Raw genomic sequence first — 15,961 nt, 5'->3', positions numbered from 1 at the left:
TTCCAAAGTCAGCGTCTAGATTCTCCGTGTGCCCCAGTGAGCACTTCAGCCTCACCACTCATTACTGTCCCTAGTGCATCTTATTCTGCAGCCAAGTGCATCTACTGTTCTCTGAACTTCCCCTCTCCTCCCCGTCCCACACCCCCCCCCCCCAGGACCTGTGTTCCATAGTGTCCTTCCCCCCATATACAAATCCACAATATTTCTCTGTCCAGGAAGTTCTGACTGAGCTGTTGTTAATACAAAACTTTAATCGACTGAACCTTTGATATTTTGAACATTTCAGTCAATTAAGCACTGTCAGTGCTCTTCAACTAAAGGCTACCAAAGATACACCTGTAGCTGAACAAGCCGGGTCTATTATTCATTGCGGCAAGGTAGAACGCACATCAGGGGAACCATGAGGTATCTCTATAAAAGGGGGTTAGGTGCTACTTACAGGATCTGAACTCTAGTTGGACGATTTGGGGGGGATTCACTCTAGAGTGGGTGCTGTCACAAAGCAGGAGCAGTTCTATGTTTGAGTATCTCAATGAATCTTATCTATGTCAAGGGCAAGCTAGGTCAAGGCTAAAGCTGTAATTAATAAAGAAATGGCTGGCCTCAATTTATTTGTGAAAAAAGAGGAGTTGTGGTATTTTGTGGATTGCATGGTGACTTTGGTTTTGTCTGTACTTAGAATTATGAAATGGTCTGGTCTGTCTCACTTTATCATGGCCTGTTAGTGACCACGTCTGATGTCAGTTTCCATGGGACCATTTATGGGCCTGTGTCCAACAGGAGACACAATGGCCCAGCTGTGAGCACAGCACTCAGCCAGCTCCTAACACCTCGAAGTCCTACCTGTAATTGCCCGACAAGCTCCCAGATGTCAGTGGGACATCCTCTCTTCTTACTGCCACCATGATGTCAATGTAGAGAATTAAATTTTTTTCTTAGGAAGAGTACAGATTATGCAGCATTATTACAGCTCTTAGCTAGGTAGACACGATCCTAGTTGGTATGCCAGCGTTGAGGGCAGATATCACATTTTGAGATATAACAAAGGAAGGGCACGGTACTGGCCCACTGGGTTGGGATGTGGGGAAAGGAGATACCTTAAGGTATACAGTCAATAATTCTCAGGAATCTGTGATATGTAGATCAGGAATCCCCTGGAGCTTCTTAAACACAGAATTGTCTTCATCTTAGTGAACCTAATAAATAAAGCTTTCTGGTTCATAAAAGATGAAAGTTGTCCACTGCACTTATCCAAGAATCTAAATGCAATTACACATTCATTAGCGAGCTAAATGTCTTCATATCTTGTAGGTGTGCTTCTTTTTTTCTTTATTGCTATTGAGCTGCTATTAAAATCCTAGGCGCTAAGTCTTATCTTAGACTGTGTTTCCGGAAGACACCATCAGAGTGCTGATACTGACAAGTGTGACTTTAGAGGGAGCAGCACCAGCTGTCTTTCGGGCCACAGAGAACAGAGATGCAGCCCACACGTGAGGCATCTGTAAAAAGTAGGAAAAGCAGCACCTGAAATTCCTACGATTTCCTTCAAAATTTTTTTATTTGGAGAAAAGTCTAAACGTTCTTTCTTTTACAGTCTGGATGATCTAAATGAGTTACCCACCCTCTGGTAGAGAAAAATCAGCAGAGACACATGATTGGCAAGTTGTCCCCGGTCTCATTTGTGACAGTCAATTAGCATCCGAGATAAAAACTGATACTGGAGGGGCGCCTGGGTGGCTCAGTCGATTAAGCGTCCAACTTCGGCTCAGGTCATGATCTCACGGCTTGTGGGTTTGAGCCTCACGTCGGGCTCTGTGCTGACAGCTCAGAGCCTGGAGCCTGCTTCGGATTCTGTGTCTCCCTCTCTCTTTGCGCCTCCCCAGCTCGTGCTCTGTGTCTCTCTCTTAAAAATAAATAAACGTTAAAACGTTTTTTAAAAAAAACTGGTTTTTTCCATGTAAAAATCCTCTGATGCCTTATATTTTAAATTCCTTAAATAGTAACTTAAGGCACACTCTGTAATGGCACGGTTAATTCAGTTCAACTAACAAGGTCAGAGTAATAACACAATTTCATGAGACAGGGGCAAGACTGATGAATTCGGGCAAACCATCTCCAACCAGGGATCCCTTCCAGTGTTGGTCATCATCCAAATGGCATCTCCAGATGCCACCATGGCACTGAGAACACATGAGACCCCACGGCTCCCACCTGCAAGGACAATAGCACGCCCCCCGACAAGTTCCTTCCACCGTGGCACCTGCTACAGTGTTTGCAGGGCTCCACGCTCTCACCTTCTCCAGTCTTCGGGAGATTTCAATTTGCAATTTTTTTAGAGCACGTGTGGCCTATCACTTAACATTGTCACCGCAAGATAATATTTCAGTGATTACTCAGCGCTGACATTTTATTATTTAATATTAAAATCCCATCAGAAATCCCTAGCCTGATAAGCTAAAAATGAGGTTTGAAAATAAAGCACCTGGCAAGTCTGATTTGCAGTCACCCAAAAGGCATTTTGTCAGATGGGAACTAATTATCAACCTGACATGATTTCAATCTGCTGTCATTTTATGAAATGGGATCGGTTTGCTCTCTATAAAGATGATCAGGATTGCCGCTTTTCAGCTAGACACCCAATTCCACCTATTCTCACGAGATTCTTCTATTATGCAAACTAGTGGTAAAGCAATTACATGCTCCACAAGATTAAGACTAAAAATTTCACATTCAGAGAATTGTCATTTTCACCTCTTAAAATGTAAATTCTTGCCAGATGTTAAGATGCCTTTTTTATTTCACACAATGTCACCTAATGATCTGAGGAAGCAAACCCTCTGAAAGCAGTTTTATCTGCCAAGTCCGATGAGAGAACACTGACAGAACTCCAAGGCTCTACCCCGGGGACACCGCCTAATAACTGAAGGAACCAGGGAAGGCAATACATGCTTCTTCGTTCAGTGGCTAGACATCCACTATTACCAAGCTAAATGCTCCAGCTGGCCATGAAGGAAGTGTGAGTAGAAAGCAGGAGGAGAAAGTGGTATTTAAACAGGAGACACTTTACGCTTCCGCGGCTTAAGAGGAAATGCTGGAATGTCCGTGGATGGAAAGAAAGGGGAAGGGCTCTTAGCTACTCCATGCCAGGAAATGTGTCGCATGCCTCTCATTTAATGCCCTCACACACACAGCAGACCACAGTCAGCAACTTGTCCCCACCTAGGCTGTGACAACAAGTGCAGTTGAGATGATGAGCATCTAAGATGCTATTCATAAAGACAAAAACTGTGGCCCAGAGATGTGCTGTCAGTTTCTTGTGGTGAGAGTCAACGGGAGGGGATCTCACAGACAAGTTCTCACTTCCCAGTGTGGAAAGAGAAAAGACCAGGAAATCTATTTTCTGTTTAGGACCCATGTAAGCCCCCTCTTACATGCTGATAAACTCTACCCCATAGTATTAAACGACATTTTAATACTATCAAGCCACACGAAGTAGCATTTATCATTAAGTAACTACATTCCATTTAAAGTGTGACAAATAAGCCAACTAGGAGAGCCTGGGTGGCTCAGTAGATTGAGCATCCAACTCTTGATTTTTGGCTCAGGTCATGATCCCAGGGTCATGGGATCAAGCCCTGTGTCAGGCTCCATGCTGAGCATGGAAACTGCTTAAGATTCTCTCTCTCTCTCTCTCTCTCTCTCTCTCTCTCTCTCTCTCTCATTCTCTCTCTCTCATTCTCTCTCCGTCTCCTCCTGCCCCTCTACCCTGCACTCTCTCTCTCTCTCTCTAACAATAAACAAATGAATAAATAAACAAACAAACAAACAAACATAAAAGTAAGCCACCTAAGTAGAAAATTTTAATATGATTAAGAAAGGAAGTCTGATGGGGCGCCTGGGTGGCGCAGTCGGTTAAGCGTCCGACTTCAGCCAGGTCACGATCTCGCGGTCCGTGAGTTCGAGCCCCGCGTCAGGCTCTGGGCGGATGGCTCAGAGCCTGGAGCCTGTTTCTGATTCTGTGTCTCCCTCTCTCTCTGCCCCTCCCCCGTTCATGCTCCGTCTCTCTCTGTCCCAAAAATAAATAAACGTTGAAAAAAAAAATTAAAAAAAAAAAAAAAGAAGAAAGGAAGTCTGAGGAGAAGAGGAGGGGAAAACAAGGCTGGTTTCTGGGTTGGTAATGTTTGATTTTTCCTTCCCTTCAGGAAGCAGAACGCTCGGGAGACTGGGAATGAACTACTGAGGAAGATCCTGACGGAGAGATCCTGCTCCCGCTGGCTGGCGAGGGCAATCGCAGACTGTGTTCTGACCTGCTCAGGGCTGGGAGCAGCACACCCGTGACTCACGGCATGAGTGACACTGTTCTTCCCGGCACAACAGGTGCTTGCTCTGGTTTGCAAGGCCAGTGGTCTCGGAGCTCTGTACTCCCAGCAGGCAAGAGTACCACGGGGCTTCCTCCTCGGCATGGCCCATTCCACGGCACACACACACTGCCACGCACGTGGAAGAAAACTGGCCCTCCACTGGGAAAGCCATTCCCATTTCCACCAGGGCTCTGACAGGACAGCACGGGTGTAAGCACAGAAAAGGCATCTCATGGCATCCACACAAGTGGAGAACCTTCTTCACCTCGACGTTTAATGGGAAACCCAAAAATGTTACTGTGATAGTTAATTTCGCGTGTTAACTTGGCTAAGCCACAGCACCCAAATATTTTGTCAAACACAAAGTTGCTGTGAAGGTACTTCTTGGATGAGATTAGTATTTTAAAAAGCAGCAGACTTTGAGTCAAGTGACTACCCTCCAAGATGCTGGAGGGTCTCATCCAGTCGATGAGAATTGGATCATCGGATCATCAGAATTGGATCGACGGATCCAGTTGAAGGCCTAAATGCAAAGACTGATGTTTCTTGAGAAGGCTGTAACATAGACACCCTGCCTGAGTTTCCAGCCTGACAGCTTGCACTAAAGATTTAGAACCTGCCAGTTCTCACAATTACATGAGCCGATTTAAAATCAGTCACTATCTCTCAATATTTCTCTCTTTTGCTCTCTCCAAATATGTACCGTTTTTCTCTCCGTTACCTATTTACATCATCATATATATATGATGTCATCGCATAAAATGTCAATCCCATGATTTCTTAGAAAACCAGAGAACTAGGGCAGCCTGTGTGGCTCAGTCGGTTAAGAGTCCGACTTGGGCTCAGGTCATGATCTCATGGCTCGTGAGTTTGAGTCTTGCATCGGGCTCTGTGTTGACAGCTCAGAGCCTGGGCCTGCTTCATATTGTGTCTCCCTCTCTCTCTTTGCCCCTCCCCTGCTCACACTGGCTCTCTCTCTCTCTCTCAAATATAAATAAACATTAAAAAAATGTTTTAAAAGAAAACCAGAGGACTAGAAGTTTACATGAGAAAGGTTTTTCAACCCCCTCTATGCTTAGTTGCAATGCCTACTAATTCCTTGCATTGATTCATGAGTATGAGATGTGCCCCTAGCATGTTCTGGGCGTGGAGCCACGGCCCCTGGGTTGGAATCTGCATTCAGTCCCCTTCTGGGTATGTGGCCACCGGGATACGACTGAAGCAAACAGGAGGCATATTTAATAGATGTGGCTTGACGCCATCTACCTTGCAGGGAGGGCACTGAAAGGACCAGACATGTGAAACACCAAAAACCTAGGAAGATTCGTGCTCACTACATGGCGGTTTGGGGCTGCTACAAGGTTACTGATAAAATAACTTCCTCCTACCCCCAGTGGGGAGAGAGACATGTGCAAAGACAATTAATATGTTTTAAAGACCAGACAAGTGATATTGAAAGTAACTGTTGAACTTCATAATTTTTTTAAATGTTTATTGTTGAGACAGAAAGAGAGAGACAGAATACGAGCCAGGGAGGGGCAGAGAGAGAGGGAGACACAGAATCCGAAGCGGGCTCCAGGCTCTGAGCTGTCAGCACAGAGCCCGATGCGGGGCTCGAACTCACAGACCGAGAGATCATGACCTGAGCTGAAGGCAGGTGCTTAACCGACTGAGCCAACCAGGTGCCCCGACTGTTGGACTTTAGGGGGCGGAAAGCTGATTCAGCCCAGGAGAAGATGACGGCTGAAACGGGGTGACAGGGAGCAGGCATCTGGGTGGAAGGCACGAGCAGAACCAGGACTCAAGCAAAACCGGGGAAGTGGCCGCCACACCGACGGGCCAGGCGCCTGTGAAAGGAATCACGCTTCAAAGCCTTCCGTAGGGCTAGCTCATGCACGTGTGGAGACGCAGGCAGGAGAGAAGGGACACAGAAGAGGTGCCCATGTGTGTTCTTTCCAGACCACACAGGTAGGTTGTGCAGATACACATTTTGACTGGTGACCCACTCTGACTTCGGAGTAGCAAAATGTACAATAATAAAAAATCAGTCAAATGCAGAGGATCTTTGGAAAATAAATGATGGGATTTTCGCACATTTGCACAGGGCGTCACAGGTCCCATGACACACACTGTGCACAGAGGAAGAATTTAAATAGATGAGAAAATTCTAAATGGATTGCGTCCTGTTTTTTATGCCTATTAGGATGGAAAAACACTCTCCATTAACCTAAGAACACAGTATTAAACGACACAGAATCCAGTAAAAGCTCTGGAGTGACCTCTAGTAAATCGTTAAAAAATAATTAAGCTGTTATGAGATTAAGCCTGTTTTTAATTTTCTTCATTTTGCTTACTTGGATTTTCTTACTTTTCCGCAATGACTGTGAACTGCTCACGAAGAGGGAGAGGGTGTTTTTTGGAGGGCACTGGTTGGGATGAGCACTGGGTGCTGTATCGAAGCCAGTGTGACAATAAATTATATTTAAAAAATGAAAAAAATAAATAAAAACAATTAACTGAAAAAAAAACACACAAAAAACAAAAAACAAAGAAAAAAACACGAGCCCTGCCAACCATAAGCCTAAAGAGAAAGTGTGTCATAAACGAGCGGCGTTCAGTTACACGTACAAGCGAACGCACTCGACGAGCCAACGTCTGCTCGGATGCAAACGACGAGTTACAAGTCTGAGACTGGAGACAGAAAAGACCTGCGGTGCACGAGGGAACCCACCTGGGTCACAGAGGCATTTGTAGCTGGTGCCCACGCTGCGGCAGGTGCCGTGCGCGCAGGGGCTGAGAGCACAGAAGTCCACCAGCTGGGCGCACGTGGGCCCCGTGAAGCCCGCGCTGCAACTGCAGGTGAAGTGCACGCCGTCCGCGTGGCAGGTGCCGTTGTTCTGACACGGTGACGAGGCGCACGGGTCCACCTTTTCTTCGCAGGCCGATCCGAAGTACCCTGCCGGAAAACACAGACCCCGGGAAGGATTAAAAAAATAAAAATTAAACTGTGTTCACACAGAATAGCTAGGAGACCGGGTCCATACTTCTTCACTTTTCCCCCACTGTGAACTGATCAATGCATTTAACGGCTTCCGCGTTCGGATCACCCAACGACCCGGGTAAGGCAGGTTTTCTTAGCTTTGTGGACCGTGGGTTAAAATATTAAGCTCATGTTCCCAGTTTGTTGAAATGTAAGACACAGGACTACTTAGATGTACAGACATACGGGGACATGAAAGTATTTACAAGTAAACAGGTGTATATGTATGTGTGTGTCTGTAGAGTCTAGAAAGATGCCAAACATTAATGATGATTACCTTCAGGAAAGTGGGATTGGGGTAAGTGGAGGGCTTTCTCTTATTTCATACACATTGCTGGGGGAAAGACATCCCTTGCTTTGCTTCAAAAAAGATATAATTCTGAATTTAAAAAGTTAAACCCATATAAAAGAGTAAACAATGAAAAAAATCTCCCACCAATATCCCTTACACCCCATTCTTTTCTCTAGAAGCAGCCACGGTTAGCGGTTTCTTGAACATACACCTTTTTTCAAGCTGGTTACCATAATGGATAAGCTGTGTTGTATCCACAGAATGGGATATTACTCAGCAGTAAAAGGGAGCTAAGCTTCTACTCTTGCTACAGTGTGGATGCACCTCAAAAAATGACACCAGCTAAGAGAAAGCAGTTAAAAAAACAACACACAGGGGCAAGGGGCACCTGGGCAGCTCAGTCAGTTGAGCTTCCGACTCTTGATTTCGGCTCAGATCATGATCTCACAGTTTGTGGGGTTGAGCCCTGGCTTGGGCTTTGCATTGGCAGTGTGGAGCCTGCTTGGGATTCTGTCTCTCTACCCCCACCCCCAGGCTTGCTCACACGCTCTCTCTCTCTCAAAAATAAATAAATAAATAAACATTAAAAAAACCCAACACATATTGTGTGACTCCACTTATAAGAAATGTCCAGAAAAAACAAATCTAGACAGAAAACAGATCGGTGTTTGCCTGGGGCTGGGTGGGAAGAGGGACTGACTTTGGCCATGAGCAGTCTTTGGGGTTGATGTAAATGTTCCAATATCGCATTGCGGTGATACATTTACTAAAATGCATTGAGTTGTATACTTAAGATGAATGAAATTTATGATATCTAAATTGTACCTTAATAAAGCATTAAAATTTTTAAAAATATTAAACGTGCTAATTGTGGGGGCACCTGGGTGCTTTAGTCGTTGAGCGTCCAACTCTTGATTTCCACTTAGGTCATGACCTCATGGTTCGTGAGTTCAAGCCGAGTCATGCTCTGTGCTGACAGTGCGGAGCCAGCCTGGGATTCTCTCTCCCTCTCCCTTTGCTCCTTCCCCGCATACACTCATGCCCTCCTTCTAAAATAAATAAACTTTTTTTTTTTTTGACGTTTATTTATTTTTGAGAGACAGAGCATGAGCAGGGGAGGGGCAGAGAGAGAGAGAGACACAGAATCCAAAGCAGGCTCCAGGCTCTGAGCTGTCAGCACAGAGCCCGACGTGGGGTTTGAACCCACAAACTGCTATATCATGACCTAAGCTGAAGTCGGATGCTTAACCAGACTGAGCTCCCCAGGCACCCCAATTAATAAACTTTAAAATATATATAAATAAGATAAATGTGCTAATTATGTGGGTGATTTCTATTCTGTTTTCTGTATGTATGTTTCAGTATTTCTCAATTTAAAAAAATGTATGTACATATATGTGGGTCTGAAGGTTTGTGTGTCCATGCAGAGACTTGACAATGCTTTAGTAAAACCTAGCCTTCCTCTACCAGTTTAAGAGCAGCTTGAAAATTAAATGAAGGTTGTTCAAATTTTAGAAACGAAAGTTAAATAATTTTACTAATAGTTTTTATTCCAATATTCTCTTCAACTTCTCTTGTCTACATTTAAGTTTGTATTTCCCCATCTTCACGCAGAACTCCTAGCAATGCTGGCAATTTCTGTTGTTACCGTTAAAGACATGGTGAATATATTAAACAAACAAAAATAGCTCCCAGACTTCATTATCTGAAGCATCCCTCATAAATAGGCATAATCAACCTGGTAGTTTTCCAAACAGAAAATTTTTTTTTCAAAATCCAATACTATTCAACATTTTATAAAGTTCCCAGTAGTTTTTTTTTTTAATTTTAGAGATCATATTAAAAATGTACTACATCAGTTTTAATAACCCTTGAACTCCCCAAGGAGTCCCTTCATGGCCTGGAGTGGAATATAACTCCATTTTTCATGAGACGTGTTCCATTTTACTCTGACTGAAAAGGAGATACTTAATACGTATTGCCATAGGACAAACAGCGACCAAGGCAAGCCTGACCTCTCTAACCTGCTGCCTCCGCCAGAAAAGAGCTGAAATTATGTTCTTCATAAAGTTGTTGTGAGTTCTAAAAGGATATGTAGCAAAACTCCCAAAACCGCTCCTGATCTAATGCGGAATAAATGAATTCAATAAAAATGGTGATAATAACAACAGATGACATCCACTGGGGGCTCACATGCACAGTTGGTGCTAAGCCTTTACGTGCATTATGTCATCTAAGCCCGCCCTAACTGTATGATAAAAGAACTCTTAGTAACTCTACTTAATGATGAGACATTAGAAACACGAAGTAGCCTGGGCAGGTCTATGTAGCTAGTAGAGGGCAGAGCTGGGATTCAACGCCTGAGCTCCTACTACTTGCTCCACTGCACAGAAATCAGCAATGGGCCAATTAAGCCGTCGGGATCTAAAAACACAACCAAGACTCTTGTTTTCTATCCTGTGTGTACCTTGATGGAGAAAGAAATAGGAGACTGATCGATCAGGTCAAAGTTAAAAAAAAGCAACAACACAAAGTTTAGAAAGGCAATCACGAGATTCAAGTCCATATACTCCATTACAGATATTCACATAATCCACATAGAATATCCCAAGTAGCAAGAAAGATAGTAAATACGCAAGGAGATGCGAAGGGTCGTGACTGGGGCGAGCCCATATCTCAATAAGGCCAAGAGGAGTGTGGGAAAGTCAACATAAATGAGGGCACTGGTCAGAGGCCAGAGCACCAACCGTCCTGTGTGCCTCAGTAACGAGGGCGCCTTTCATTCTGAAGCCACAGGACGTCATCTATTCACGTTTTGTTGATATCCCTAATTGCAAGCAATGTGGAGGGCGAATTAGTGGTGGTCAAGACCGGAGACAGGAAACCAGGTGTTTGCCGGCGTAATTGGGGTGAGAGGTTATGAGGAACAATTTGCAGCAATAGGGATGAAGAATGTGAGACCGACAATAAATGCTTTCACAAGCAACACGGTCAGTTCAGGCACCAATTAGATGGCGGGGGAAAGAAAGAGAAGAGAAACCAGGTAACAGGAGCCAAAAATTCAAACTCAGCAGGGGTCAGGCAGGTAGTGTTGATGAAGGAAGTGGGGCTGTTGGAAGACAGACAGCAAGGAGCGGGAGGGACGGTGGCAAACTGCGGCACGCGTGCTCCTGGAGTGCATTCCAAAGTGGGTGGCTGTCACTCACCTGAGGCCAACCGTGCCATTTGGAAGGTGGATCCGGTTGCCAGATCTTCTGAATGTTCAAGAAATATCTGAAATCTTGATTCTTGTTTGAACCCCTCCTATTTTAAAATGTCGGTAAGTCGGGGGAGGGGGGCGCCTGGGTGGCTCAGTCAGTTAAGTACCCGACTTCGGCTCAGGTCATGATCTCCTGGCTTGTGGGCTCGAACCCTGTGACAGCTCAGAGCTTGGAGCCTGCTTCAGATTCTGTGTCTCCCTCTCTCTCTGCCCCTCTGCCACTCACACTCTGGAGCGCACTCTCTCTCTCTCTCTTTCTCAAAAATAAATACACATTAAAATGCTGTTGGTAAGTCATTTCTCGGGCAAGTAAAACATGTCTGTGGGCCCCTGTATATGCGCCTTCTCTGTGTGACCTAACGTTAAGCGCAGGCTTTGGAGCCAAAGGGAACTGGGGCTGAATACCATCTCTGCCCACTAGTAACTGTGGGACCGTGGGCAAGTCCTTAATCATCCTTGACCTCATGTTTCTGTATTCACGGAATGGGGATGATAATGCCTACAACATATGGTTTTCATGAAGCTTAAATGAAAAACTCTGGAAAACATTTGGCACAGTGACTGGCAAATAATAAGCGTTCAGTAAGAAGCAGCTATAATTATAATGTGTTTCCAGACTGGGGCACAGTGTGGATGGTGTTGTTACCAACTGCAATGGTAAACAAGGAGGAGACTCTCAGTGCAGAGTGATGAAGTCAGCTCTGTGCGTGTTGATCTGAGGCACTTTGGTTGTTCAGGACTCCCTTGACTACAGATCTAGTGCTCAGGGAAAGAGATATGATGCAGAGGACATGGAGTAGGGGTCAGATGCATACAGATGGGAACCAAATTCACAGGTGTGGATGCTAACACTTGAGGCCAGTGTCTGGAAGAGAGTCCTCACTAGAACCTGACCGTGCTGTCACCCTGATCTCCGATTTTCAGCCACCATTACTATAAGAAGTAAATGTCTATTGTTTAAGCCAACCGTCTATGGTATTGTCATAGAAGCCCAAGCTAAGACACCATTGCTTTGACCAGAAAATTCTCCATTTCCATCACCTAAGCAATTGTCATCCTCTTAATGACATGACATCCTTTGTAAATGACTCACATCTTCCCTAGCCACCTCTTAAAGGACCTTCCCACGAGAGAAAAAGACAAAGTTGCATAGCACAAGAAACGCAAAGCCAGGAAACCAAAGTTTGCATCTTCTTACTAGCTGTGTGACCTTGGGCAAAGTACTTAATCATTCTGTGCTTTAATTTTCTTACATAAGAAATAAGGATGACCCCTGCTGCGTAGGATTAAATAGGATGGCAGGTGGGGCTCAATAAATGTTGGATTCACCTTCCTTTAAGCAGTGGTTCTGGGGAAATTCCAAATTGTCTGTACACCCAGAGTCTGTGGTCAGGGCACGGGAGAGAGGCCGGCCTGTCAGCCAATCTCTGCAACATAATCGAACTTCACATGTGCATGAGTCCTTCAGGGTGGAGTCCCCGGATATATCCCAGAGGGAGCGTTTTGGAATCGAGTGGTGTTCACACGCTGATCTCAAAACACGTGCACAGCTATTGGGTCGTCCAGTAAGGCTGACAAGTGGAGGTGGGGTCCTAGAGCCAACAGTTGAGGGAAGAGGTGAGAGGCGGGGCCATCTCCGGCAGCATTTCTGCACAGGCTCAAAAGGGCAATCTGCTGAAACAGTGTCTGTTAATGGAAAACACTTGTCCATACCAGGCACCGTTCCAAGTGTTTTAGCTAAAATAACTCATTTAACCCTAGTACGAATTCTATGAGCTAAGTACTATTATTTCCTTTTCAAATGGGTAAACAGAGGCACAGAAAGACCAAGTAACTTGCCAACGTTACACAGCTAGTAAATGGCAGGGATGAGATTGGGCTTAGGCAATCTGATTCCAAAATCCAAGCTTCTGACTGGTACTTGTTGCTGTAACGCTCGAGGTCTGGGGTGCAGCAGAAGGGCCGAGAATGTGAAAACACGTAATCCAGGATCTGTCAGAGCTCTGTCACTTGCTGGCTGGCAGAAAAGGGCCTGTTGTAGCAGAGGACGTGCAGCACAAAGGGCTTGCTGTCTCCGATATTTGTCTCCTCTGCTTTCACTGCAATTGTGCATCTGGTCACAAAGCTGCACAGAATAATGGCTACATCCACCCGCCTCTTCTGCAGCTAGACGTAAGCCTGCACCTACATTCTGGATAATGGGATATACATGGAAACCTCTTGAGGTTGCTTCTGAGAAACGTCCTTAGAAGAGAGTTGGCATGCAACTTCATTTTATCCCTTCATTCATTCTACTGTCTGGACCGTAGCTATGATGCCTGAGTTTTTTCCCACTTTGGTAGAAAAATAAGCCAGAGACAATAATGCTCAGCGAACCCCGGGAAGGGTAAATTCAAAGAAAACAAGCAAGTATATCATAGTCAAAGTACTGATCACCAAAAATTAGATTAAAAAAAATAGATTAAAAGTATCCAGAAGAAAAGACAAAATACATACACTGAACAATGAAAAGAATTACAGATGACTTTTGATTAGGATCTATGGAGGCAAAAGACAATAAAATTATCTCATTAAGGTACTGAAAGAATAAACCTATCTCCAAGAATTCTATGTCCAGGGAAAATAACTTCAGATAATGGGAGTTAATTAAGACATTTTCTAGTAAACAACAGCTGAGAGAATGTGTTGCCAACATATCTACCTTACCATAAAAATATGAAAGAGTGTTATTAAAGCGGAATATAAATGGTAACAGATAGAAACTCAAGTTTATAGGAAGAGATAAAGAGCACTGGAAACGGTACATTTGGGGCTAGCTAAGCTTTTTTTTTTCTTTATTTAAAAACAACTGGCTATTTAAAGCAAAATTAGCAACACTGAATTATGATGTTATAACCTACTTAGCAGGAAAATACAGAACAAAAATAGAATAAAGAATGAGGAAGGAAGTTGATAGAATTATACTGTCATTAGCTACTTTAATGCCCAGAGCAACCACTAAACAAAAATAAGAAATTAAGGGGTGCCTGGGTGGCTCAGTCAGTTGAGCGTCTGACTTCAGCCCAGGTCATGACCTCATAGTTCATGGGTTCAAGCCCCCCATCAGGCTCTGTGCTGACAGCTCGGAGCCTGGAGCCTTCTTCGGATTCTGTGTCTCCCTCTCTCTCTGCCCCTCTCCCACTCGCACTCTGTGTCTCTGTCTCTCAAAAATGAATAAATGTCATTAAAAAATTTTTTTAAAAAGAAAGAAAAAACAAAACAAAACCAAAGACAACAGCAAAAAACAAAGATATGGCTAAAAAAGTCCACTGAAGAGAAAAAAATAATTTCTAAATACTCAATTTTCCCAAAGAAAGAATAAAACCTAGAACATAGGAGATGAATAGAAAACAAATAGCAATAAGGTAAACTTAGATCCCACCCTATTGATAACGGCATTGAAAAGAAATGACTAACAATGCAAAGATCGTCAGACGGGCAAAGAAAGCACGACCTAATTACATGTTCCCTAAGAGAAACTCATAAGGAGGGACATTCAACATGAAAAAATGGACAATCCCTCAGGAAGATATAACAACCCTCAATGTGCAGACCTAATAAGAGAACTTTAGAATACATGAAAGAAGAAAAAAAAAAAACTGCCAGAGGGAGAAACAGATCCCATCAGAGAAGGACTTCTTTCTTCTTACCTGATAGAATAAACTGACAAAATGAGCTCGTGTCTACAATATTTCAAAACACTATGGACCATCTTGACCTAATGAATATTAATATAAAACTATACCCAAGCCAGATCGCAAATTCTTTACACATGCACATGAAACAAGTCAGTTACCTCAACGGATGTGTCAAAAATCATTTGACAAAAAATCAATGTCCATTCATTCAATACTTGTAAAAGGGGGAAAAACTATCAGCAAACTAAAATAGAAGGTCATTTCCTCCATCTGACAGGGCATAAATGAAAACCTTCACATTTATTTTAATGTTTATTTTATTTTTGAGAGAGAGAGAGAGAGAGACAGAGTGTCAGCAGGGGAGGGGCAGAGAGAGAGGGAGACACAGAATCCGAAGCAGGCTCCAGGCTCCGAGCTGTCAACACAGAGCCCGATGCGGGGCTTGAACTCAGGAACCGTGAGATAGATACCTGAGTGGAAGTCGGATGCTGAACTGACTGAGACACCCAGGTGCCCCGAAAACCTTGACATTTAACAGTGAAATAATGAGCAATCTCCCCTAAGATAGAGAACAAACCAAAGGAAAATAATTTTTTTTGTACAAATTGACAAAGGTGGCTCTATACTTTGTATCGACATGCGAGGAACCTAGAAACCCCAAAACCATGCTGGAAAGAGGAAAAGAGACAAACTGGGAGGATTACTCTAGCTGACTCCGAAGCTTAGGATAAAGCTACAGTAATCAAACCACAATTATCTGGAGTGCCTATTGTTTGCCACGAAACCAAATTCTGATTCGTAAACCATGTCAGCGCAAATCAAGTAACTCTTCTTTCAGGTCTTAGCTTCCTCATTTGTTAAAAATGGAGATGAGAGGACAGCTGTGTAAGCCAAATAGTTATACTAATAGAGGAAAAGGAAGAGGAATCTTTTTATGAATAATAATCAATTTATCGTATATTAATAATTAAGTGGTATCCACTAATATTATTATGATTAATAATTATTAGTGATAATAGCAAATATTGAGTTGTTATTATATACTAGACACTATGCTAAGCCATCGGTACCTATTATTTCGATTTATCACAACTACTGGCTCAATCAGAGTCTACTATTATCCACTTGGACAGAAGAAGGCTTAGAGACTAGATGTCAGGGAACTAGTCCAGGGACATCAATTAGTAAGTGAGAAAAGCAAAATTCAAACTGAGGTCTGTATGACTCCACATCTGTGCTCTTAAGCCTCATGCTAGGAAGAGAATTTGTCTCCAAGCATTTGAAAAGTTGAAGGTGCTATGCTAGCAAAAGAAATTACAGCCAGATAAAACC

At 43.6% G+C, this 15,961-nt stretch overlaps 1 protein-coding gene across 1 annotated transcript in view; it reads right to left on the bottom strand.

Moving 5' to 3' along the window:
• DNER (delta/notch like EGF repeat containing) overlaps window positions 1-15,961 on the bottom strand; it is a 317,674-nt gene that overhangs the window by 58,746 nt on the left and 242,967 nt on the right. Inside the window, exon 8 of the mRNA XM_047082312.1 lies at window positions 7,093-7,317. Coding sequence (XP_046938268.1) covers window positions 7,093-7,317 — 225 coding nt within the window. The remainder of the gene's footprint in view (window positions 1-7,092; window positions 7,318-15,961) is intronic.

Source organism: Lynx rufus, unplaced genomic scaffold, assembly GCF_022079265.1.
Source record: "Lynx rufus isolate CCGP_SWC_20201006 ecotype Redwood Valley unplaced genomic scaffold, mLynRuf1.p SCAF_2, whole genome shotgun sequence".
NCBI lineage: Eukaryota > Metazoa > Chordata > Mammalia > Carnivora > Felidae > Lynx > Lynx rufus.
This window is presented reverse-complemented; position numbering and strand designations above follow the sequence as displayed.